The sequence below is a fragment of the Suricata suricatta genome, chromosome 9 (assembly GCF_006229205.1).
Source record: "Suricata suricatta isolate VVHF042 chromosome 9, meerkat_22Aug2017_6uvM2_HiC, whole genome shotgun sequence".
Lineage (NCBI taxonomy): Eukaryota > Metazoa > Chordata > Mammalia > Carnivora > Herpestidae > Suricata > Suricata suricatta.
The window spans coordinates 108,348,432-108,375,543 of NC_043708.1; the positions used below are offsets into that span (position 1 = coordinate 108,348,432).

Consider the following 27,112-nt stretch of genomic DNA (forward strand, 5'->3'; position numbering starts at 1 on the left):
GCTCTTTTGCAGTCAAGGTTAAGAACCATCAATCTAGAAGGAAAGCAGAGGCCCGCCAATAAAAGCTAAATACAGAAATACTGAAATACTAAGGCCAAAGGGATTCAGAGCCAGTTAGACCAGATTACAAGAAGATACAAAGTATACATAATTTGGTAAAATGGAATTTTAAAATATTTTTAGAGATTACAAACATTCCCAAGGAAAAGCTAAATTTAAAAAGACCCTTCAAAACAAATGAAGTTCAGCTGAACAGAATCTAAAAAAAATTTTCATCCTCAGCATAAGAAAACCCAATGGTGTCTAGCAATCTTCTTAAAAACATCTGACCTTATGAAATCATTCACTATGTTCGATATCTGGATAAAGTGGATACACTGACTCAGTCTCTGGGGTCTTGTGGAGGTGTTGAAAACAGGCCTTACGTGGTAGTTTTACTGATATCCTGCACGCTTTGTAGTGGGTCAATGGTGTCAGGGCAGCGGAGAATGCAGGGTGCAAACACAATGGCTAAAGCATTAGCAGACATTCGATTAGTTTCTTCCTGGAGAGCAATCCTAAGGAATAAAAAAACCAATTCAAGTATGGATTAAATGGGAAAATACTAAAGACACAGGCAGAGAAGATGAGAAAAAGATGATGTATGACATCAACCACAGAGCACTGAAGGATATACATATCAATTGAAAGAAGACGCTTGTAACTCTTCCCAAAGCTAATCCTTTGCCTCTGAAAAATGTACTTTTTTTTAATGCACTTACATTCTGTTCCTTACTTGAAATAATATAGGCTGACAGCCTACCAAGGGAAATTTTGGTCCCACTGCGACACACCTGATAAACATGTCTGGAGAATGCAAGTAGAGACTTTAAGGCATTTTCAGACAATCATATTAGAAATTCATCTAACATTTACCTAATATTTACCATATATTTATCTAATAAAGATAAAGACAGCTTTCTTCCCAACTACTGCAGATATTTATACTCAGAGAAGAGAGATCACTCCTGAAGTCCCTTTGGTCAGTCTCTCACCATCGAAATCCACCTCCTATGAATTAAGTTATGTCTACTTTCTAGTTCAGGAATGAGATACAGGCTAGGCTACATAGTGCCACCATGAGGCTGAAATTGTTATATGGGCAGAGAATTCTCAAACAGGGCAGAGAAGCACCTGCCAGTGCAGTCCAACTCAGCTGAGGATTTCTGCTCCAAGGAACCGTAAGCACCTGTTTGTGGCACTGACTTTATAAATAGGAAAAAGAAGATTTGCCAGTTTTCCAAATAAAGAAGTTCTTCACTCATTAAAAAAAAAAAAAGACCTATCACATCTTCCTTGCTCCTTGAAATTACCTGACTAGATGAAAGATGAGGCGTTCCAGTGTGTTGAGATGAGTTCGAGAGAGCTGGTCAATCACAGAGTATACACCACGGATTGTCTCTTTCCTCTCCTGAAGGCCTAAAAAGAGTAAGGGCGGCAAGTAAAATTTAATATGCCCTCTTACACGCTACATCTTCCTCCTGAACAGATAGTAGATGGCAGGGCAGGCTGGTTCTAAATTTTAAAGTTTTAGGGGAGAGAGTTGTATCTGTATGACAGGAAAAGAGCAACTCAGTTACCACTAATCTTCCTTTGCTTGAGTTCTACATCCACTAAACAGTCTCCTGGTTTTAATCTATATCCCAGTAATCTTAATTATAGCAAAGGGAAAGAGATGGCCTAGTTTTTTAGGCATTTTGTGACAGATTGATTCCCCCATTAAAATTAATTGCCATGTAATTTATAAATTGGTCTTATAGGAATTTGAGGAGTAATGCCTCAGGGCCTAAACACTTCAGCAACATCCTACACATCTATAGCACTGAAAAACTAAACTCCATCACCTGGTAGGCCTGGCATAAAATAGATAGCAGAGTTCTTGCCTAGCTTCACAATTTAAAAAAATATAAGCCAGCCCTTAAATCTATTTAGTCATCTAATTTGTTTATAATTTATAATGTTAGTCTTTCAATCCATTTGTGAGAAGCAACTAAGTGGCTTACTGGGAAACTTCTAGGATACTGATATTTTAATGAAACTCTCAAAATCAATAAATGAATAGGTGAGAATATAGCAGCAGTACTGTACTGACTGTCAAAAGCTTACTTTTGGACCAATATGGACTAAACAAGAGAATGACTAAATAATCTGTAATGAAGACAGCGTTCCTTTCCCAAGTATAGGCCTTCCCTCAAATCCAGGAAGCTTGGGCTTACCCATAGCCCGAAGAAATTCCTCGTAAAGTTCAAAGGTCATGAGTGGATTGGGCAAATCACGAAGCCATTGTTTGAATACACTTGCAATGACATGTATATTATAGTCGTCCAGGTTTACATTCTCAGCATCTATTTATAAACAAGAGTTAGGTAATAAAGCCAAAACATGCAAAGAGGTTCAAATAATTCACTTTAGAAACCATCATCACCAAAGAAAGCATTTATGTTTGTAACTGAACTAATACCTTCCACAATCTAATTGTTTGCTTTGGAACAGCACTTCTAACAGTGGTAAAGGAACAGCTCTTTGTTTTCCGAAACTGTTACAGACCGCTCAATATGTTAAATAAAAGATCATATGCTTTCATGTCAAAGCTCTCTTAAATACTGCTATAAGTATTTCTAAATGCTTACACTCAATTTTTGTACTTATCTTGTGGATTGGTCTGTGAGCCATACTTCCATTAGCTATGCTTTGGGTGACACATGGGGAAAAGGCCCAGAAGACATTTTCTAAAAATAAGGCTAATTTTAAGTCATTTCTAAAGATGAAAGGACAGTAATACCTGAAATTAGGAAATGTAAGGATATATATATACTCTGTTTCACTTATAAACTCCTAACAGTTATACAAAGGAAATGATTGGGAGAACACAGGATGAAAGATTTTTCATTTGTGCTGACCCAAGATGTAAGAGACAAGCTGGAAACTGCCAGTCTCTAGTCAGCAGAACTTCCTGCTTGAGTTTTACCAGACATTTTCTGTTATTATTTCCATACTAATTTCTCCCTGATTTGCTCATTAAAAGAAAAAATAAAAATAATAATAAAAAATAAAAACTAGAAAGAAAAAGCATTTGGATAGGTTCCTGGAGACACAGAAACAAGCTTTGTATCTATGTGTGATTCAAAATGACCTATTCCTTCCCAACAGTGGTAAAAAGTAGAAGCTGACAATGAAACCAAAGTCAAACTCCTGGATATATTCCAACCTGAGGCTACAGCTCTACTCATGTTCAATCCACTAAATAATAAATGTACAGTCCATGCATTTCGATGTAGTTTATGAAGAGGAGAACATGCATCAGAAAGAGCACATTTGGAAGTCAGAATAACAGACGCTAATAGGCAACAGTTTAGATTATGAATTCAGAACATCTGGGGTTAAATCTCAGCTTGATCACTTATTGGTGGTGAGTCTTTTGACATGGTCCTCTGTAAGCATCAGTTTCTTTATCTGTAAGTAGGATAATAATCCCTAAATCACAGGACTGTTGTGAAGATTAGTATAAAAACATTGGCACACTGTTCTACATTATAGTCAATAGATCGTTATTTTATTTTCTTCTTTGTAAATTACAGATATCATGGCCTTACCAAATTGTTAAGATTAAATGAGATCTGTCTGAAATACCTAGTAATGCCTGTATAAATGACACACTCAATATATGTTTGCTGAACTGACCACATAAAAACAAAGACTCTTTAGAAAGCCACAAAATGATAAACAAGCACCACAGAAAAGACTGCATTCTTCTGGCTACAAGAAAAAAAACAACATGTAATGAAAACTTTAAGAGCATAAAATGACCTATTTAAATAGAACCATTGGGTCTTGATTTGGAGAGCATTATCTTACCTGTATCTAGACCCTGTCGAAGCTCCTTGATTTTATTGGTTGAACCAGACTTTCGGTAAATACCTTCTGTGTACAGTCCATGCATTTCGATGTAGTTTATGAGCTTTTCCACCACTAAAGGAACAGTTCGTTCTTCACTGGTCAAACGGGACAATTCAACCCCAAATTGTCGAGATGACAGTTCTGGATCATACTAAATGGAAGATAATTTGTTTCCAAATACATTTAAACATCTTTAAACATATTTAACCAGGTACTTAACAGGAACTACTTTTGATTTCTCTGAAGTTTCATGAGCACAGTTTATAGGAGTTGGAGGGAAAGGGAATTCTGGTTAACACTGACAGTATATATCAAGTGAGACATTAGTTTCAATCTTCTACCACTAGGAATCTCTTCAAAATATAATGGGGTAGAGAATGAAGGCACTGGCAACAGTCTACAGTTAAAAAGTTAAAAAGTTCTTCACGTAAAGTTGGGATCTGGACAAGGGAGAAAAAGGATAGGCTTTGTGTGCTGAACATTTACCAAGTACCATTAGAAGGTCTGATTTGATATGAATTAGAGCTGTCAGTAATTTCTGATGCTTAAGAATGCCTCAATGTTTATGTAAACTTTAGGGAAATTAAACTGAAAATATTATAGCTAAAGGCAGAAGAACACACAGATTGACCCATAATTAGTGTTTAAGCCCTTTCTTACTTCACTTAATGTACCTGCGAGCACCTGGGTGGCTCAGTCAGTCAAGCTTCTGACTTCAGCTCAGGTCATGATCTCACAGTCCATGAGTTCGAGCCCTGTGTTGGGCTCTGTGCTGACAGGTCAGAGCCTGAAGCCTGCTTCAGATTCTGGGTCTCCTTCTCTCTCTGCCCCTCCCCCACTTACACAATGTCTCCCCCCCCCTCAAATATAAATGAACATTAAAAAAATAGTGTATCTGATATCATAACCTTACTAACTATAGTTTACATGGCTGCAAAAGAACAGCTTATCCTAAAGATTATTTGAATTAATTCACAGAAGATAAAAATGCCAGGTAATATCTCTGAGACTAAAGACTTTTTTTTTGTAAATCGCTTTTTTGTCTTTTCCTTCTCTTGCATCTTTCTCCTTCTCTAACACAACACTATATACCAAATTCTCTCCTTCAATTGGTATTCAATCAGTGCCAAATTCTTGTCATCAGTCAGTACACTGTTTTCTTTTAAAGAGTAGCCTGATTTTTTTTTTTTAACATTTATTTATTATTGAGAAACAGAGAGAGACAGAGCATGAGCAGGGGAGCAGTAGAGAGAAGGGGAGACACAGAATCTGAAGCACACTCCAGGCTCAGCTGTCAGCACAGATCCCGATGTGGAGCTCGAAACCACAAACTATGGGATTATGACCTGAGCTAAAGTCAGATGCCTAACCAATTGAGCCACCCAGATGCCCCCATACACTCTATTTTTTTCTTTTCTATTCTAGAACCCATCACTCTACTTCACAACAATATCACTGCCCACTTGGAGTATGTCCAACAGCTTTTTTTTCTTTTAATTTTTATTTATTTTTTAGAGAGAGAGAAAGAGAGCATGAGGAAAGAGGCAGAGAGTGGGGGAGACACAGAATCTGAAGCAGTCTCCAGGCCCTGAAAAGTCAGCACACAGCCTGACATAGGGCTCAAACTCATGAACAGCGAGTTCATGACCTGAGCCAAAGTTGGATACTTAACCTACTGAGCCACCCAGGTGCCCCTTAAAAAAACCTTTAAAACAGTTTGATTTGAAACCAACTAATTTAAAGCAAATGTGCTAAAGAATTCTATTTCTTAAAATCAAGAGAAAACTGATTTTACTATTTTTAACTAAAAAAATTTAATGGCGTTTTCTTTGTAAAAGCAATATACATTTTTATAATTATTTTCCCCTCCACACTACCTTTTAGATTTTAAATAAAAATGCATTTAAGTATGACATACATACATACATAAAGGTGTAAAAACTCTAAGTGTACAGGTTGATAGATGTTGACAAAGTTGATGCACACTTGTTACCAGGACTCAAATCAAGAAACAGAATACAGCCGCCAGTATAAAATTCCCCTCAAGACCATCCCAGGCACTATGTATTCTGCCCTTCACAAAGAACCAGTATCTGTACTTCTATTGTTATAAGTAAGTTCTACCTACTTTTGAACATTATATTAATGGTATCATATAATACATATACCAGCTTATATACATATATACATATTATAATACATAATACAGCTACCTTTGTCCATTCTTGAACTTTAAATACAATACAGTATGTACTTTTTTTGTTTCTAGCTTTAACATTATGTCTATGAGTAAAAATAGTTAAAGCTCATGGAATATTCTATTATATAAATAGTTGACCTTTGAACAACAAGGGTTTGAGCATGCAGGTCCAATTATGAGGATTTTTTTCAATAAATACAGGATAGCCCTGCAACTGTACTTTCTTTCCTTATGATTCTCTTAACATCTTCTTTTCTCTTACTTACTTTATTATAAGAACGCAGTATGTAATACCATACAAATAACGTGTTAGAAACTGTTTATGTAATGGGTAAGGCTTATAGTCAACAGCAGGATAAGTAGTTGAGTTTCAGGGAAGTCAAAAGTTATATACAGTGGAAACACTGTGCCGGGGTCCGTAGAGGAGGGGTTGGTACATTCTGTTGCTGATGGACATTTTAGGTTCTTGTAGTTTGAGGATGTCTCGGATAGCGCTGATATGAAGGGTCTTTCATTTGTCTTTTGGCACAAACATCCATGTACATTTGTTGGGTATGTATCTTGGACTGGTACTGCTGAGTCAAGAGTCAAGACAAATGCTTATGTGCATATTTAATAAGGACTGCCAATAACTTCAAGATTACTCATGGCAACTTTTTACTCCTACCAGAAATATACTGAAGTCCAAAGTGCTCTACATCCTTATTAGGATGTTTTTCATTTTGGCCATTCAAGTGGGTATATATCTCACATAGTTTCAATTTGTATTTCCCTGATGATTAGTGAAATTGGATAACTTTTCATGTTTATTGGTCTTTTGGCCAGTAGATGGCTTTGGGTAGTATGAACATTGTAACAAAATGTGTCCTTGCAATCCATGGACATGGAATATCTTTCCATTTGTTTATATCACCTTCAATTTCTTTCATCATTGTTTTGCAGCATACAGAGTATAGGACTTTCACGTCTTTGGTTAAGTTTATTCCAAGATATATTACCATTTTTGGTGCAATTGTAAATGAGAGTGTTTTCTTAATTTCTCTTTCTGCTACTTATTAGTGTATAGAAATGCAATGGATTTCTGTAGATTGATTTTGCATTCTACAATCTTACTGAATTCATTTAGCAGTTCAAGCAGCTTTTTGGTTTTCTATATACAGTATTATGTCATCTGCAAATAGTGAAAGTTTTATTTCTTCCTTAGCAATTCTGATACCTTTTATTTCCATTTCTGTCTGCTGTAGCTAAGACTTCCAATACTATGTTGAATAAAAATAGTGAGAATTGACCTTCTTGTCTTTTTCCTGACCTTAGGGGAAAAGCTCTGTTTTTCCCCATTGAGTAAGAAGTTAACTATAGATTTTTCATATATGGCCTTTATTATGTTGAGGTATGTTCCCTCTAAACCTACGTTGTTGAGGGTTTTTATCATGAATGGATGGTATAACTTTGGCAAATTATTTATCTGTATCTATTGCAATGGTCATATGGTTTTTATACTTTTTCTTGCTGATGTGATGTATCACATTAACTGATTTGAAAAACTTGAACCACTCCTGCATCCCAGGAATAAATCCCACTCAATCATGGTAAATAATTTTTTTAATATACTGTGGAATCTGCTTTGTTAATATTTTGTTGAGGATTTTTGCATCTATATTTACCAGAGATATTGGCCTGCAGTTCTTTTTCTGTACTGTCTTTATCTGGTTTTGATTCAGAGTATTTCTGGCCTAACAGAATGAATCTGAAAGCATTCTTTTTTCTTGTTTAAAACAGTTTGAGAAGAATAGGTATTAATTATTCTTTAGATGTTTGCTAGATTTCACCTGCAAATCTGTCTGGTCCTGGACTTGTTTGTTGGAAGGTTTTTTGTCTGTTTGTTTTTGTTTTAACAATTACTGATTCAATTTCATTGTTGGTAACCAATCTGTTCAAATTTTCTATTTCTTCCTGATTCAGTTTTGAGAGGTTATATATTTATCCATTTTCTTCTAGATTGCCCAAATTGTTGGCATATAATTTTTCATAAAATTTTTATAATCCTTTGTATTTTTCTGGTGTGAGTGGTTATTCACTTCTGACTCGGAGTCCTTCTGGAGTCTAACAGTTTATCAATTTTGTATATCTTTTCAAAGAATCAGGTCCCAGTTTCACTGATCTGTTCTATTGTTTTCTTACTTTCTATTTCATTTATTTCTCCTCTAATCTTTACTTCTTTCCTTCTATAGTTTTGAGTTTTATCTGCTAGCTCTTTTTCTAGCTCTCTTAGGTATAAGGTTAGGTTGTTTATTTGAGATGTTTCTTGCTTTCTGAGGTAGGCCTGGATTGCTCAAAACCTCCCTTGTAAAAAGATTTGCTGCACCCCAAGGATTTTGGAATGTTGTGTTTTCATTTTCATTAATATCCATGAGTTTGACTTCCTTTCTCATTTCTTAATTGACCCATTCATCATTTAATGGCACATTATTTGACCCTCATGTATTTGTATTCTTTCCAGATTTTTTCTTTTTGATTCCTAGTTTTATAGCGTTGTTTGTGGTCAGAAAAGATGCATGGTATGACTTCAATCTTTCTAAATTTGTTGAGACTTTTTTTGTGGTCTAATATGTAACCTATTCTGCAGAATTTTCCATGGGCACTTGAAAAGAATGTGTATTCTTCTGTTTTAGGATAGAATGTTCTGAAAATATCTTTTAAATCTATCTGGTCCAATGTGTCATTCAGTCAACAATATTTCCTTGTTGATTTTCTGTTTGTATGATCTATCTATTAATGGGGTGTTAAAGTCTCCTATTATTGTATTACTATCAATTACTTCATTTATGGTTATTAGCTATTTTATGTATATGGGTGCATAGGTATTTACAATTGTTATATCTTTTTAAAATATTTTTTGATGTTTATTTTTGAGAGAAAAGAGAGACAGAGCACAAGTAGGGAAGGGACAGAGAGGGAGGGAGACAGAATCTGAAACAGGCTCCATGCTCTGAGCTGTCAGCACAGAGCCCAACGCAGAGCTCAAACTCATGAACTCCAAGATCACGACCTGAGCCGAAGTCAGATGCTTAACCAACTGAGCCATCCAGCTGCCCCTACAATTATATCTTCATATTGGATTGTTCCTTTATGATTATATACTGTTCTTCTTTGTCTCTTGTTAACAGTCTTTGTTTTAAAGTCTATTTTGTCCAATATAACTATTGCTACCCTGGATTTCCACTTTCATTTGCATGATAAATGCTCTTCAATTTTTTCATTTTCAATCTGCAGGTGTTTCCAGGTCTGAAAAGTCTGTTGTAGGGAGCATATAATGGGCCTTGCTTTTTAATCCATTCCATCACTCTATGTCTTTTGATTGGAACATTTTAGTCCATTTGCATTCTAGTTAAATATTGATAGGTATGTACTTACTGTCATTTTGTTACTTGTTCATGGTTGTTTTGTAGTTCTCTGTTCCTTCTCTTGCTCTCTTCTCTCACAATTTGCTGGCTTTCTTTAGTGATATACATTTGCTGGCTTTCTTTAGTGATATACTTGGATTCCTTTCTCTCTATTTTTGGATATCTATTACCAGTTTGTGATTTGTAGTTACCATTAGGCTTATATATAATATCTTATGCATTTAGCAATATTTATTAAATTGGTGGTCACTTAAATTTGACTCCATTCTTTATTCCTCACTCCACCCCACCATGTTTTAAGTATATGGTGTCACATTTTACATCTTTAATTTTGTCAGTTCCCTGACTGATTTTTATAGATATACTTATTATTACTGCTTTTCCTATTTTTCTTATTCCTACTATTTATGGTCTTTCTTTCCAAACAAAGGAAAGGAAACATTTCTGGTGGGCTAGTTTAGTGGTGATGAATTCCTTTAATTTCTGTTTGTCTGGAAAACTCTATCTTTCCTTCTATTCTGAATCATAGCCTTTCTGTATTCTTTGTTGCAGGTTTTTTTTCTTTTCAGGATTTTCAATATATCATGCCACTCTCTTATGACCTACAGAGTTTCTGCTGAAAAATCAGCTACTAAGCTCTAAGTGATCTCCCTTGTATTTATTTTCTTTCCTCTTGCTGCTTTTAAAATTATCTCTATTATCAATATTTTTGGCCATTTTAGTTATATGTGTCTTCATGCGGGCTTCCTTGAGTTGATTTTGTTGGGGGCTCTCTATGCTCCCTGGATCTTGATTTGTTTCCTTCTTCACATTAGGGAAGTTTTCAGCTGTTATTTCTTCAAATAAACTTTCTGCCCCCTTTCTCTTTTCTTTTTGGTGTCCCTATTGTGGGGATGTTTTTGCACCTGATGGTATTACTGAGTTCCCTTAGTCTATTTTCATTTTTTATGATAGTATTTCTCTCTCTCCCTTGTTCAGTTTGATTGCATTCCATTACTCTGTCCTCTGCTGATCTGTTCTTCAGCTTCCTCTAGTTTTTCTATCTAGTGTATTATTTATTCCACCTAGTATATTTTTAATTTGAGTTATTGGGTCCTTAATCTCTGATTGGTTCTTTTTCATGTTTTCTATCTCTTTGTTGGAGTCACACTGAGTTCCTCCACTCTTATCTCAAGTCCAGTGAGTATCACTATGACCATTACTTTAAATTTCCTATTAGGCATATTAGTTTCTCTGTTTTGTTTTGCTTCCCTGCTATGATTTTGCCCTATTCTTTCATTTGGGGCATATTCTTCTGTCTCTTCATTTTGTCTACCTCTGCATCTGTTCCTGTGTTAAGAAAGTGCACTACATCTCCTGCTCTTGAAATTGATGACTTTATGAAGAGGTCCTGTAATGGCCTACAGTGCATTGTCTGCTGTTCACCAGAACCTGGTGCTTCAGGGATGTCTCCTATGTATGTTGCATGTACCCTGCTGTTGTGGCTGAGACGTGTTTGCCTTTAGTCCAGTCATCTGCAATGGCTCTCACTGCCTGTTGTGAGCCAGGTTTGGCCTCTGTGTTGCTAATGGGCCACTCTGAGGCCACCTTAGCCTTTAAGTTGATTCAGACCAAGAGTTGGCCAGAGATGCAGCAGCACCAAACTACAGGGTGCTTTCCCTGTATTGTCTCCTGAAAAGCTTTTGTTGGTTGGCAGGGCCTGCAGTCAGACCTGATGTCTGAACTCAGACCACTGCTGGGCTGTAGCTGTACTGGTTTATGTGGTTATCTTCTGCTTTCCTTGAGGCAGGAGTCAGTTTGGCGTGGTGCCAGTCCTTGTCAGGGTTTCTTGCACATTGCCAGGGTCAAAGGCACCACTTTGGATGGGCTCTGATCTAGGGTATACTGGAAGGGACATTTCTGCAGGCGAACATGGGGGCAGGATGCACTGTTAGCAAAAGTGGAAAGTGTTGCTGCAGTGCTGGTTCTCATAAGAGCTGGTATATCTAGGCTGGGGGGCAGGTTAGGAAATGGCACCCACCAGCTCTTCTGTTCTTGGAGAAGATTGCGAAAGATCCCGCCTCTTCAGCACATGTTCTGAGATTAGTAAATAAATATCCTTCCCATATACCCAATGCATTTTTCAAGCTGCTGCTGCTGTGCTGTATCTCAGCAGGGCTGTTTGTTCTTCCATCTCTGTAAGGGTGGGGGCTCTACTCTCCCACCTCCCCCAGAGCCAACCCACTGGTTTTTAAATTTACTAGTGTTAAGCTCCACTGATTGTTCTTCTGGTTTTCAAAGTCAAATGCTATGAGGATATGTCTTCCCTATGTGAGTACCCCATGCCTGGGGTACCTGGCATAGGTCCTTCCCCTTTTTGTGACCATGGAGTCCCTCTCTCCGACACAGTTCTATGGGTCCATTTAGCTCCCACCACAGCTCCATTCTTCCTACCCTCTTTGATGTGGCCTCATTCTGCCAGTCTTTGGGTCATTTTTTAAGTTATTTATGCTGATGTGGTATTATCTAGTTGTGTCCATGGGATGAGGTGAGCTCAGAATCTTCCTACTCCACCATCTTCAGAGGAAGTTCACAGGACTTGATTTTTGAATGATAAACCAACTTTATATTCTGAGAATAAAAACCAACTTACCACAAATTTTTTTTCCATTTTTTACCATTAACACAGATTTAAGTGCTAATAGTTTACAATTTTTTTATATATATGCTATGATATAAACTGACCTGCAATTTTCCTTTATTGTAATATCCCTTCATGTTTGACTTTAAGGTTTCACTATCTTCATAAGTCAGTTTTGGGGGGAAAAGTTGTGAAGTAGTCACTCTTTTATCATTCACTGGCAGGATTTATAGAAATCTGGTGTTGTTTCTTTTTTAAATATTGTGAAGTAGTTAAGAAAACATCAGGCCTAGAATTTCTTGGTGGGAAGATTTTTAATTACTGACTATTTTAATTGATATGACACTTCAGAACTTCTATTTTCCTTAGTGTAAATAAATTCTCAATATTTTTTAGCATCAAGTATCCATTACTAGCCTTTCATTTCCTTTTTAATGTATACAGCATCTGTAATGATACATATTTTTTTATGATGACAATTTGTTTTTTAAAAGTTCTTTTTATTAATCACTCTTGCTAAAAGTTTATCCACTGTTTTAGTCTTTCCAAAGCACTAAAATTTGACTTTGTAGATTTGACTTCATTTATTTATCTTTATTATCTATTTATTATCTTCTATTTATTATCTACTGCCTTTGGATTAAACATGCTGTGGTTATTTTTCCCAATCTTACAGAGATAGAAGTTTAGATCATTTCTTTAGATCCTTTCTAACTATATATTTAAAATAGCTATAAACAGTCCTCTAATCACAACTTTTGTACCCATACTTTTGTACCTATTCATACTTTATCATTTAGTTCAAAATATTTTTTCATTTTTATTTTAATTTATAAGGATATTGCTTAATTTCCAAGTACCTGAGGATTATCTAGTTATCTTTATGTTGATTTAGAGCTTAATATCACTTGGGTCAAAAAGTGTACTCTCAACATTTTCAATCCTCTCGAAATTTATAAGGACTTGCTTTATAACCCAACATACAATCAATTTTCTCAGTGGTCCCATGTGCACTTGAGAAGACTGCAGGGTTCAGTACACATCAACTAGGTCAAGTTTTTTCATTTTGTTTTCCTATCATTTGCATCCCTATTAAATTTTTGTCTGCTAGATACTGAAGCAATAATAGTAGGTGTCTTCTAATGCTAGAATTTTTGGGGTGCCTGGGTGGCTCAGTCAGTTAAGTGTCCAACTTTGGCTCACATCATGATCTCACAGTTTATGGGTTTGAGCCCTGCATCAGGCTCTATACTAACAGCTCAGAGCCTGGAACCTGCTTTGGATTCTCTGTCTCTGTCTCTCTCAAAAATAAATATTGAAAAAAATAAATAAGGTTAGAATTTTTATATCACCTTAATGGGATGACCATTTTATCATTACAAAACATCTTCATCTGAAATGTTTTTTGCCCTAAAATACACATTAGTATTAGTATAGGTACACCACCTTTCTGTTTGTTAGTCTTTGCAAACAAATCTATCCTTTTGCTTTTAGCCTTTCTGTATCTTTATATTTAAGAATGTTGCTTGTAAACAGCGTATCACTGAGATTTTATAGTTGGTTTTAACTTTGTCTTCTAACTGGAAGTATCTTGCCTATTAATGTTTAACATAATCTCCAATATTTTTGGACTTATACCTACCAATGTGCTACATATTTTCTTTTCTGACCTTATTTGTTTGTTCCTCTCATTTCTCGTCTTCATTTAGATTAATCAAATATTTTTTGTTCTTCCATTCTCCCATCTTTATTAGCTTTTAAGACATATATTCATTTGCTATCCTGTTAGTGGTCATTTTAAAGACTACAACAAATATCCATAACATATTTAAGTCTAATGTATTTTGAACACTTTAACCACTTCCCAGAAAACCCAGGGACCTTAGTATAGTTTAACTCCATTTACCCAACTACCTTTTGAGTTGTTACTGTTGTCAGGCAGTTTAATTCTATATAGTTGGCCTTTAAATAATGTAGGAGTTAAGGGCACAATTTCCTATGCAGCCAAAAACCTGCATATAACTTCTGAATCCTCTAAAATTTAACTACTAATAGCCTATGGCTGACTGGAAACCTTACTGATATCATAAACAGTCGATTAACACATTTTTACAGGTCATGTATGTGTTATATATTGTGTTCTTATGATGAAGTATACTGCTAGAGAAAAGAAAACGTTATCAAGAAAATCATAAGGAAGGGGCGCCTGGGTGGCTCAGTTGGCCAAGCATCTAACTCTTGATTTCAGCTCAAATCATGATCTTATCGTTTATGAGATCAAGCACAGTGTTGGGCTCTGTGCTGACAGTATGGAGCCTGCTTGGGATCCTCTGACTCCCTCTCTCTCTGCCTCTCCCCAGCTTGTGCACTCTCTCCAAATTAAAGAAACATGAAAACAGAGAAAATCATAAGAAAATACACTTATATAACTATATTTATCCACAAATAAGTAGACCCATGCTGTTCAAACCCCTGTTGTTCAAGGGTCACTATATATTTTAAGCGTTATAAGACATTATTGTGTTTTTAGTCAATATTCATTTAGATTTACAAATATTATTTACTCTTCACATTTTTCTTCATTCTTTCCTATATTTCTGTTTCTATCCAAGATCATTTTACTTCTGCCTGGAGTACTTCCCTTAGTATTTCTTTTAGTGCAAGTCTGCTGGTGATATATTATGAGTCTTTGTCTGAAAATATCTTCAAATCATTTTCACTTTTTTCTTTAATGTTAATTCCTTTATTTTGAGAGAGAGAGAGAGAGAGAGAGAGAGAGAGAGAGAGTGTGTGTGTGTGTGTGTGTGTGTGTGTGTGTGCGCGCGCGCGCTCACACCCGAGTTGAGGAGGGGCAAAGAGAAGGTGAGAGAAAATCCCAAGCAGGCTCTGTGCTGTCAGCAAAGAGCCCAACATGAGGCTCAATCCCACGAGCCATGAGATCATCATGACCTGAACCAAAATCAAAATGCTTAACTGACTGAGCCAACAAGGCACCCCCATTTTCACTTTTGAAAGTTCTTCTTACAAGTTACAAAATTCTGAGTTAGCTTTATTTTATTATAACATTCAAAACATGCCAAGCCACTGTCTTTTGGCTTCCATCCTTTCTTTCAAGAAGCCAGTTGTCAGTTTTCTTCACTACTGCTTTAGCAGTGTTTTTTTGTTTTTGTGTTTTTTTGCCCTTTCAGACTGCTTTTAAGGAATTATTTTTTCCTTCCATTTGGAGAAGTGTCCATCTGGTGTAGCTTCCTTTGTATTTATTTCGCTTTAGGTTAAAAATGGTTCATGAACCTGTGACTTGATGTGTTGGTCACCATCTCTTAAAATGTTGTTTTTCCCTTATTCATGTTCCTTTCTTCCTGGACTCCAATTACCCACATTTAAGAACCTTTCATCTTTTCCTATATGTCCCTTATGTTTATCTCTGTATTTTCCCCCTTTTTTTTTTTTGCTCTCTGCACTTACAGATTTCTACTGACCTTTCAGCTTATCAATCTTCTCCTATGACCAATATGCTGCTGAGCCCATCTTTTGAGTTTATAATTTGAATTACATTTTTTATTTTTAGAATCTCCATTTGCCTCTTTTTTAAATGTATATTTCAGCTTTTTGATAAAAGGAAGAAATTTTCTTTTTATCTATATTTCAACATATTAGTTTAAAAAAATTTTAAGTCCATGTCTGATAATTCAGTAACTGGGTCATCTATGAGTCTACTGATACTGATTATGTGTTTTTTCTCTGTCTCATTTCTTACTATCTGATATTATGTACAGATAAAATATAAAGGTTCTGGATGATGTTATCTCTCTTTAGAGCGGATTCACCCTATTCTCTGGTGGGTAGCCAAATTAAGGAAAAGATCATCTTAATCTAATCAAAAAGTTCCTCAAAGGTATTTTTCAGCTTTTATAATGTCCAGCCTATTAATGATTCACTCCCTCTCCGAGAGTACAGCTCTTTAGAGGTCTCACTGAGAGTCTAGGATACTCAGTAGGGTCCCTCTCCGAAGGTGAATCACAGAACTCCAATTTTTCTTTCCTTAGCAATGTAGAAAACTCTATTAATCTTTTTTCCAGTGTAGCTTCTTAGTCTTTTACCCTATGTAGCTTAAGAATTCAGAAAAATGTCCTGAGGGGAAAGCCTCTGAGTTAAAGGGTTACACCTGGAACAGGATCCCTCTGGTCTTGGCAATCCAAATTCCAACTTTTGTCTCCACTGCCCTATGAGATTCCTAAAAGTTTTGCTGATTTCTCCGACTCTTAAATGTGGTCCTTAGGGCGCCTGGGTGGCTCAGTCAGTTAAGCCTCCGACTTTGGCTCAGGTCATGATCTCACGTTGGTGGGTTTGAGACCCGTGTCGGGCTCTGTGCTGACAGCTCAGAGCTTGGAGCCTGCTTCAGATTCTGTGTCTCCCTCTCTCTCTCTTTGACCCTCCCGGTCTCATGCTGTCTCTCTCTGTATCAAAACTAAATAAAACATTAAAAAATTTTTTAAAAAGGAATACTCTTTAAAAAAAAAATGTGGTCCTCTGCCTGGAATTGTGGTTTCTTGTTCTACAGCAAAAACTGACAAATTCCTACTAGGAGAAAAACATCTCACAGACATAGATTCACTATTCTACAATTATCTTCTCTCTAGGATCTACACTCCAACAAAAGTCCAACCTGCCTGGGCGGCTCTCTGATGTGCGGCAACAGTTTTTTCATGTGTTCTCAGCATGAGTAATAGTCTGCCACAAGCTATTCCACCTAAGCAAGAATGAAATGTCCCACTTTGCCATAATTTGTCCACTAATTTGGAACAGATGCAAATACTGTACTTGGGTTGTAAACAACATACACATTTACATTACAGTTCAGATTTGTATAGTATTGTTACAACTGTCCATACAGGACTAATAAGTGAAAATAATGTGATTATATAGCAATAAAAGCCTAAAAGCTTTCAAAAATTATTCCTTCCTTGAAGATAAAGTGTCAAAGCACACGTTTAATACCTTTTATATCTCTGTGTACACAAGTAAAAATATGTAAAAACACCAAGTGGGCTGGTGAATTTTGTTGTTAATGTTAAAATCTTTAGTTATAGCCTGCCACTTTCAAGGTAATTTCTAGGAAGACTGATGAGCATTTAATGAAATGGGAAATCTTTAAAAGTAGTGTTTTAATATGCTGTTGGTTGTGCAACCAGTTTAGTAGCTCTCCCAAATAGGATAGGTAAATAGAGTCCCAGGAAAATCAATTTAATTATATATACATGTCCCTATATAAATGTATGCTGGATCATGACATAAAGTGTATTTCTGTGATTTGTGATCAAGAAGTTTGAAAACCACTGCTCCACAAAACCATCAAAGAGGACTTTCAAGAGGTAGAAAAGACCATCAGATCTGTTATTTACTACTCATAGGTGATAATTTCTTACCTTTTTAGAGCACTTGGCTGTGGTTTTCAGACAGCATTTCTTATGGCAAGCATATTTGCATACTGAAAAACAGATTAAGAATACAGCATTTTTAAAAGCTTGTACACCAATGACAAGAACTTAAAAAGTTTACAACTTTATTTTGGACATAAATATTTTCTTTAAATTTGAGACTGCTATAATATATATATTCTTTGTACAGTATTAGAATAAAAAAGTATTTTAACCCATTCTATTTAGAAAAATGAAGTTGAAAAATATGCCTAAAATTTCTAACTACTGTCAATGAAAAAGCCTTTAATCTTTCACGACTGCCTGCTTCTCCTTCCTGCACCCGCCATATTCCTAAAGAGTATTTTCTACTTTTCTGACCTGACTCACGAATTAGTCATTATGCCCTCCTAATATACCTGGCTCTGCAACCTGCTAAAGTGCCAAAAATACCTATTAAGAATTATTCCAAGGAGTAAGAAAGGCATAACCACCAAAGACCCTTACTGAAATGGAAATAAGTTGGGTAGCACATTAAGAAAGGCCTTATTATTATCTTAGAAAGTCCAGAGTAGAGCTCTGAGAAATCAGAATATAAGCAATATCAATTATGACTGGGAAAAAAGACAGAAGTTTCAGAAGAGAAATTATTCCTTGGAGCAGCAGAGAGGAGGGTTGTTAGTTCATAGTGAGAAGAAGCAGTGAGAGGAGAATACTGAAAACATATCTGACCAATATCATTTTGCTATACAAGCTCTAGCTACTCAATATCAACACCTACGTATTTTTTTTGAGCTCCTAAAATGTAACTTGTGAGGTTTTCAAGATCGAGATCAAATAGGAGAGGCTATAATCATTGTGCTGGTGAAATAACCAGTATAATCACAAAGAAAGTTAATTCTATTTAGAAATCAAACCAAGTCCACCCGAGTCCTAAAAAAGCAGATTTTTTCCATTTTCAGTTTTAAAACACGGAGACATTTATACCAAACCTACTGGATTCAGACTAACATTATACAGTCACGTTAATGGCAAACTACTTCCTATTTTGCTGTTACTATAAATTTTTAGATTATCTATAATAAAACAAAGAAACCATTGTTGAATGATTAGAACAAGTCAACATATCTAATAATGGTGATTCCACGATGGTGAACATGATTTTCATCCTTGTCCTACTGGACACAGCCCTTCCCAGTATTTCATTCATTCAGTTCTAGGTCACTAGTAAACAAAACCTCACAGAATTACTGAAACCACCACAACAGATATATGGCATGACAGGAATAGAATCCAAAGGTCTTCTGTAAGTTAGCACCCAGAACCAAGATAACCTATGAAAAGTCTCTATTCACATTCTCAGACTTATATATTCTGAAGAGAAGATTATAGGAGAGGGGCTCCTGGGTGGCTCATTCGGTAAAGCATCTAACTCTTGATTTCAGCTCAGATCATGATCTCACAGTTCATGAGATCAAGCCTCATAATGGGCTCTGCCTGACAGCATGGATCCTGCTTGGGATTCTCTCCCTCTCTCTCCCTCTCTCTCTCTCCTCTCCTCTCCTCTCCTCTCTCCTCTCTCTCTCCCCCCCCTCCCTCCCTCCCTCTCTCTCAAAATAAATAAGCAATTAAAAAAAATATTACAGAGGTACCTGGGTGGGCTCAGTTGGTTAAGCATCTGACTCTTGATTTCAACTTGGGTGTGATCTCACGGTTTGTGAGTTTGAGCCCCCTGCTGTGCTCTGTGCTGACAGCTCAGAGCCTGTTTGGGATTTTCTCTTTCCCTCTCTGCCCCTTCCCCACTTGCTCTCTCTCTCTCAAATAAATTTTTTTTTAAAGTTTTGAAAAAGAAGATTACAGGTAGAAAAAAGTACTTTCTTGGTTACAGTCTAATAATATTTTCATTAATTCATCCATCCATTTATAGGTCCATCTACCTAACAAATATTTATCAAAAATTTTAATACCAGAACTGTTCTAGGCACTGGTGATACATAAGGAACAATTAGGTTTCCTGGCCTTATAGGTCTTTCTAATGGGACAGCCTGACAAACAAGAAAACAAATACTTCATATAATCTGGGGTAGTGATAAGTGCTATGAAGACTATTATGCTGAGGAAGAGGACAGGGAATTAAGGAACAGAGAACTAGGGGACAGAGTGGCATTTAGATACAACAGTAAGGAAAGAGCTCTCTAAGAGGTTAACATTTGAGTGAAGACAGATTAACTGAAATAGTAAGTCATACTAACATTTGGGAGAAGAGCATTTCATATAAAGTAAGCTGCAAGTACAATGACCAAACAACACAAAATTTTGGCTACAGGGAGTAGGTGATAGAGTACAGTGAAATGAGGTTAAAGAATCAGGAAGTGTGAATTACTCTTTTATGTTAAAAAAGATATAAGTAAACTTAGAAATATCAAATGGTTAAAAAAATTTCTCAAAGATCACTCATATTGGCTAAATAAAAATACTGTACAGTGAGAGGGTAATTGTCTTCCCTCAGAAGAGATCTTCCTCTTGCTTCAAAGAAACACAAATTGGCCCTTCAGGCTACTAAATGTGGATAAAAAGCTTTTGGTAGTATGGCTTTTGGTATTGAGTCCTTACAGGAGGGCCTAGATACTTCTTGGCCACAAGCTTAAAGCAGGACCCCTGAGAACCTAGAGAAGTCAGTTCAGGTCTCTGGACTTTATTTTGCACTTCAACGAATGGATATATGGGTGTCTCACAAAGTACCTGTGTTCTGCCAGATGTGACAAGATTTTATAGCAAAAATGAGGTTCATGGTGAAATGTTTGGAATTGCTGCAATAAAGATGAATGAATTCCTTTAAAAAAAAAAAAAGAGCACTCATACTTACATTTGCAAACAGAGGCTCGGTCCATTATCCATATCAAAGAAGAACAGTACTCACAGTACGTAGGGATGCTATACTGGGTGGCCTTAAAGATGTGACCATTGTGCTCTTCCACCTGAATAAAAAAATACATACAGAGCATTTATTTTAAACTCAGCATAGCAAATGCGGCCCTACCATGGTCAGCCAATGGAAATCCTTCAATCCCCAAGTCTTCAATGGGCAATTACTCCAGGAGTAAATATGATCTTCTGAGAAACTAAATAAAAGCAATTTATGTGGTCCCTACTTTCAAAAAGCTTAACAATCTGTAACAATCTAGTAGAGAAACAAGATCAATTTGTACGAAAATAGAAAGCAATGCTATAAACATACAAGAGCTGTCTTACGTGACTCTAAATCAGCATTTTAAATGATAAAAAACAGTGGTCCTCAAATTTATATTTTAGTCTCAAGAGCCTTTTCCAATTCTGCAAATTAATAATGACCTCAAAGAACTTTAGTGTGAGTCATACCTATCAATATATACCATATTAGAAATTAAAACTTAGGGGTGTCTGGGTAGCTTAGTTGGTTGAGCATCTGACATTGGCTCAGGTCATGATTTAATAGTTTGTGAGTTTGAGCCTCACATCAGGCCTGCTGCAGTCACGCAGAGCCTGCTTTGGATCTCCTGTTGCCCCTCTCTCTCTGTCCCTTCCCTGCTCCTGCTTGTGCTCTCTCTCAAAAATAAATAAAACACTTAAAAAATATATTTATTTAAAAATAAATTTAAAAAATTAAACTGAAGTAAATTTTAAGTATCCAATCCATTTAACATTAACATTAAACATATTACATGCTAACATAAGTAACATTTTTATGGAAAATAACTATATGTCTAAATCAAAGGGGTGACAAGAGGGGTATTGTTTTACATTTTTGTAAATCTCTTTTATGTCTGGATTACTTAAAGAAACCTCCATTTTCTTATCTATTTCTGGACTCAATCTTTTAGTATGCAGGTTAGTTTGAAACAATAGAAGAAAATCCACCTTCATACAAGTATGAAATTGGAAAACAGAAGAGTAATTTAATTGTCCTTTTAGATAATAATATACCATAAAAACTCTACAAACAAAATCCCAAAGTCAATAAACTGATGAACGGATAAATAAAATAAAATATATTTATATAATGGAATATTATTTGCTTATAAAAAGGAATACTGCACATGCTACAACATGGATGAATCTTGAGAACAGTATGCTAAATGAAAGAAAACAGACACAAAAGGCCAATATTTTATGATTTTTCCCCCTAATGAAACATCCATTAAAAATCCACAGAGACAAGAAACTGGATTAATGATTGTCAGGACTGAGGGAAGAGGGAATGGGAGAGACTGTTCAATGAGTTCAGAATTTCTTTTGGCCATGAGGAGGATGTTCTGGAATTATATAGTGTGATAGTTGCCAAATATAGTCAATACACTGGAACCCACCAAAGTCTATACTTTAAATGGTTGAAATGGTGAATTTTAGGTCATATGAATTTTGTTACAGTTTGATAAAAGGCTGGATCTGTTCATAGTTCAATTGTACAAGTGATTTTTTTGAAACAACCATCGTGTGCAGCTACTGCATACTTCCCATATTCCCATGTGGAGAAACTGCCTTGATTTGTGCTAAGTTGTCAGCAGTTTACCCATGATTCCTTTTCTGTCAACTCCATGAAAAAGGAAAATAATGTCACGATTATTATGAAAATAGTGTTAATTTTGCAAAATCCCTGAAAGCATCTCAGAAACCTCTGCAAATCACATTTTGAAAACTACTAAAGAGTTTATATAAGTACAGAAAAAGTATGGAAGGATATACATCATATGGTTAACTATAGTGATTATCTCTGCTTAAATACCCACTAATAAATATAACATGAAATATTTTTAAAAAACGGTATGTAAAAACCTTTAAAGCCCTCTTAATGGACATAAAAATACTTAGACACAGAAAAGATCCAAAATCATAAAGATATCAGTTAAAGTAGTCTAAGTAAAAGTACTGCTAGATTTCTTCTCTTGAATTCAGACAACTGAATTCAAAGTTCATATGGAAAAATAAGTAAGAATAGCTAGAAAATATTTGTAAAAGAAAATTACAGAGGACTTACCAATTATAAATAATAAAAGCTCAATAATTAAAGTAATGTAGAATGGCTCATAAATATTGAGATCAATTAATGGAACAAGATAAAAAGATCCAACATAAAGGGGAAATTAGAATGTAGAAACGGTGACATCTTGGGGCACGTAGGTGGCTCAGTTGGTAAGCATTGGACTCTTGGTTTCAGCTCAGGTCATGATCTCCTGGCTCGTGAGCTCTAGCCCTGCACCGGGGTCTTTGCTAACCATGCAAAGCCTGCTTGGGATTCTCTCTCCCTCTAACTCTGCCTCTCTCTCAAAATACATAAACATTAATAAATAGATGAAAACTGCAACAAAAAAGAGGCAATGAGTATAAATGTACATGCCACAGGGAAAAAAAATGTAAATGGTACTTAAGCATAAGGAGAGACACTCTAACTCACTGATAATAAGAAAAAGGCAAACTAAAACTATAGGGAGATATAACAATCCTTATTGCCAGACTGGCAAAAATTCTAAAAATTTAACAATGCACTTTCATATTATTATTGAAACTGAGAAATGAGATAATCCCTCAGGTAATATAGGCAGAACCCTACATTACCTATGACCAGGAATTCCAATCCTAGGAATCCCCATCCAATTCTCTCTCACACACATACAGTTTTCCATTGTGCCATTATTGTCTGTAACAGAATAAGACTAAAAACAATCCAATGGTCCAGAAAGGAAGATTAGACAGCTGTAAAACAGATTTCTACATACAACTATTATATTAGTTTTCTATTGCTGTTGTAACAAATTACCATAAACTTGGCAGTTTAAAACAACACCCATTCTCAACTTCCCAATTCTATAGGCCAGAAGTCAGACACAAGTCTCACCAAGCCAAAATCAGGTCCCGCTAGGGCTATGTAGCCTTTCTGGAAGCGATGGAGAATAATCTATTTCCAATCTCATTCATGTTGTTGGCAGACTTCAGTTCCGTGCAGTTGTGGAGGAAGTCCTATTTCCTTGCCGGCTGTTAGTGTTCTCAGCTTCTAAAGGCCATTCACATTCCACAGCTAATGGTTCCCCTTTCTCCACCTTCAAAGCTACCAACAGCAGACTGCATCCTTATCACGCTTCCTCTTGCTCTGACTTTTCCTTCTAAACTATCTCTTCTGCATCTTTCTTCAACTACTTCTCTCTTGACACTTCTGACTTCCTTTCCTGATTTTACTGGGCTCATCTGCGTAATCCAGGACACACTTTTTATTTTAAAAACAGTGAGTTGATTAGCAATCTTAATTCCAACTGTAAAATACCTTTACTGCAGTAGCCAGATGACTGATTGAAAAACCAAGGGACAAGAAACTTAAGCAAGACTTCTTCTATCTACCAGAGACGTAGAGTGATTTTCTAAGCAATTTGTTCAATGGTAAAAGCAAAACACAAGGACTTTTATGGTATTATTATATAATATGCTATGTTTCAAGTGAGAAAGTTTAGAAAATAAACATATGCCTTATGTTTTACATTGGATAAAGAAACATTGGGAAGATAAATAAGAAACTAACAGTATATACCTATAAAGGACAAGATTGGGAAGGAGCAGTCAGACTTTTCAGTATATACACTTTTCAAAAGATGTTTTAATAATATAAATTTAATATTTATTAGTGAAAGAAATACTCTTCAAAAAGAAATTGTTTATGGGGCACCTGGGTGTTTCAGTTGGGTAAGCGTCTGATGTCATGTCAGCTGAGGTCATGACCTCATGGTCTGTGGCTTGACCCCTGCATCAGGCTCTATACTAAGAGCTTGGAGCCTGGTGCTTGGATTAGATTCTGTTTCTCCCTCTTTCTCTATCCTTCCCCCATTTGTACTCAGTCTCTCTCTCTCAAAAATAAAAATAAACATTAAAAACATTTTTTTAATGTTTATGTCAGTCATAGATTTTTATTTTACTCAATGGATTATAATCTTTTATAGTCATTTATTTTATGCTGAAATTGTCACAAATTCAGTGGGAGCTCCTTCAAGCTATGAATAGGAAGGAAATAGTCAGCTTTATCACAAAAATTCAACTAATGAATATAGAATAAATTGATGAAATTTTAAAAAATACTATTTGGCAACCATCACAGCAATAACTGATGCAATCAAGAATCATCAAGGGATATTAGAACTAGTGGGTGAGAGTTTCAAGGAAGATGAAGGTTCACCACTAGAACTGCCTTAAAATAAATGCTGAAAGGAGCTCTTCAAATGGAATCAGAAAGATACTACTCAACAACATGAAAGTATATAAAAGTATACAACATGTCAGTGAAGGTGAAAATATAGTCAGAACAGAAAATTCCAATACTACAGTAGGTTAATGTATTAACAGCTATAGTATAAGATTAAAGGCAGAGTCTTACAAATAACTACAATTAACTATAATTTGTTAAATGCACAGTATAAAAAGAGGTAAATTGTGACATTGAAAACATGAAACGGGAGGAATAAAAGAGTGAAGATTTTATCAACAAGTGACAATAACTTGCTTTCAGCATAAACTGAAAGTTTATTGGCTTTATTTTTGAGAGGTTCTGTGTAAACCTCATGGTAACCACAAAGCAGTAATCTAGAGTGGATTCACAAAACATAAGAAAACAAAGCAAAACTAAACACCAGACATGGGGGACAGAGCATACCACCAATTTACAAAGCTATAGAGGAGGAAAGAACAAACGGAGGTATAAGGCAGCCAGAAAGGGAACAATTAGATGGTAGTAGTAATTCTTTATGTATAAGTAATCATTCTACATGGAAATGGGTTGAATTCACCAATCAAATGGAACAGAGTGGCTGGATGAGTTACACACACACACACACACACACAAACACAACAAGACCCAACCATTTGCTGCCTATAAGAGACTCTTTTCAGCTCTGAAGACACACAGAAGCTCAATGTTAAGGAATGGAAGAAGATATTAATTCCATGCAAGTGGAAATCAAAGAAAGTGAAGTAGCCAAATTTCTATCAATTAAAATATACTTAAAGCCAAAACGATAATGAGACAAAGAAGGACATATTATCACAATAAAGGGTTCATTATATAAGAGATAATAATTTGATACTCTCCCAACATTAAAGCACCTAAATAAAGCAAATACTAACATAATGATTAGAAAGGAGAAATAAACAACACAATAATAGTATGGGGCTTCATTATCCAACTTTTAAAAAGGAACACATCATCCATACAGAAAGTCAACAAGAAAATATTGGCATCGGAACATCCTTCAGACCAAATGGACTATTTTTTTTTAATTCTTTTTATGTTTTTTATTTATTTTTAAAAATTTTTTAATGTTTTTTATTTATTTTTGAGAGGCAGAGAGAGACAGTGCGAGCAGGGGAGGGTCAGCGAGAGAGGGAGACACAGAATCTGACGCAGCCTCTGGGCTGTGAGCTAGCTGTCAGTACAGAGTCTGATGCGGGGCTTGAATCCATGAACCGTGAGATCATGGCCTGAGCTGAAGCCGGACGTGCAACCGACTGAGCCACTCAGATGCCCCTAGACCAAATGGACTTAACATGAATGTATAGAACATTTCATCCAGTGCAACAAAATGCACATTCTCCACAAGTGCACATGGAACATTCTGTAAGATCATAGTGACAGGACACAAAACAAGTCTTAGCAAATTTAAGAAAACTGAAGTCATACAAATTGTATTTTCAGACAACATTGGAAAGAAACCAGAAATTGACAAGAGGAAAGTTTGAAAGTCTACAAATATGTTGAAACTAAACACACTTTTGGACAGTCAGTGAGTGAAAGAAGAAATAAAAAAAATTACCTCAAAATAAATGAAAATAGAAACGCAGCCACCAATACCTACAAAATATCTACAAAATATCTACAAAATATCTACAAAAGCAGTTCTGAGATGAAAGTTCATGGCAACATGCATATATTAAATATTAGAAGGATCTCAAATAAACAACCTAATTTTGTACCATAAACTAGATAAAGAGAAACAAAATTAATTGTTTTAAATGTTTGGAAGAATTTGCCAGTGAAGCTTTTCTGTGTCGTGAGGTTTTTTATTGTGACTTAATCTCTTTATTTGTTATTGGTTTGTTCAGATTTTCTATTTTTCCTGATTCAGTCTTGTTTGACTTGTTGGAATGTATCAATTTCTTCTAGGTTATCTACTTTTTGTCACATAATCATTAATAGTAGTCTCTTAAGACCTTAGTATTTTTTTTATTAAAAACTTTTTTGATGTTTATTTATTTTTGAGAGGAGGGAAGACGGTGCAAGTGGGGGAGGGGTAGAGAGAGAGGAGGACACAGGGTCCGGAGTGGGCTCCAGTCTCTAAGATGTCAGCACAGATCCTGACGTGGGGCTTGAACCCGCAGACTGTGAGATCATGACCTGAGCCGAAGTCAGCTACTTAGCTGACTGAGCCACCTAGATGCCCCAGGTCCTTAGTATTTCAGTGGCATCAGTTATAAAGCTCCCATTTTCACTTCTAATGTTATTTATAGGCATACCTCATTCTTT

At 35.8% G+C, this 27,112-nt stretch overlaps 1 protein-coding gene across 1 annotated transcript in view; it reads right to left on the reverse strand.

Moving 5' to 3' along the window:
- Positions 1 to 27,112, reverse strand: part of MYO9A (myosin IXA) — a 269,955-nt gene that overhangs the window by 47,621 nt on the left and 195,222 nt on the right. Inside the window, exons 32-37 of the mRNA XM_029952268.1 lie at positions 20,444 to 20,555; positions 17,587 to 17,648; positions 3,895 to 4,087; positions 2,256 to 2,384; positions 1,353 to 1,458; positions 426 to 557 (exon numbers count right to left, since the gene is read on the reverse strand). Coding sequence (XP_029808128.1) covers positions 426 to 557; positions 1,353 to 1,458; positions 2,256 to 2,384; positions 3,895 to 4,087; positions 17,587 to 17,648; positions 20,444 to 20,555 — 734 coding nt within the window. The remainder of the gene's footprint in view (positions 1 to 425; positions 558 to 1,352; positions 1,459 to 2,255; positions 2,385 to 3,894; positions 4,088 to 17,586; positions 17,649 to 20,443; positions 20,556 to 27,112) is intronic.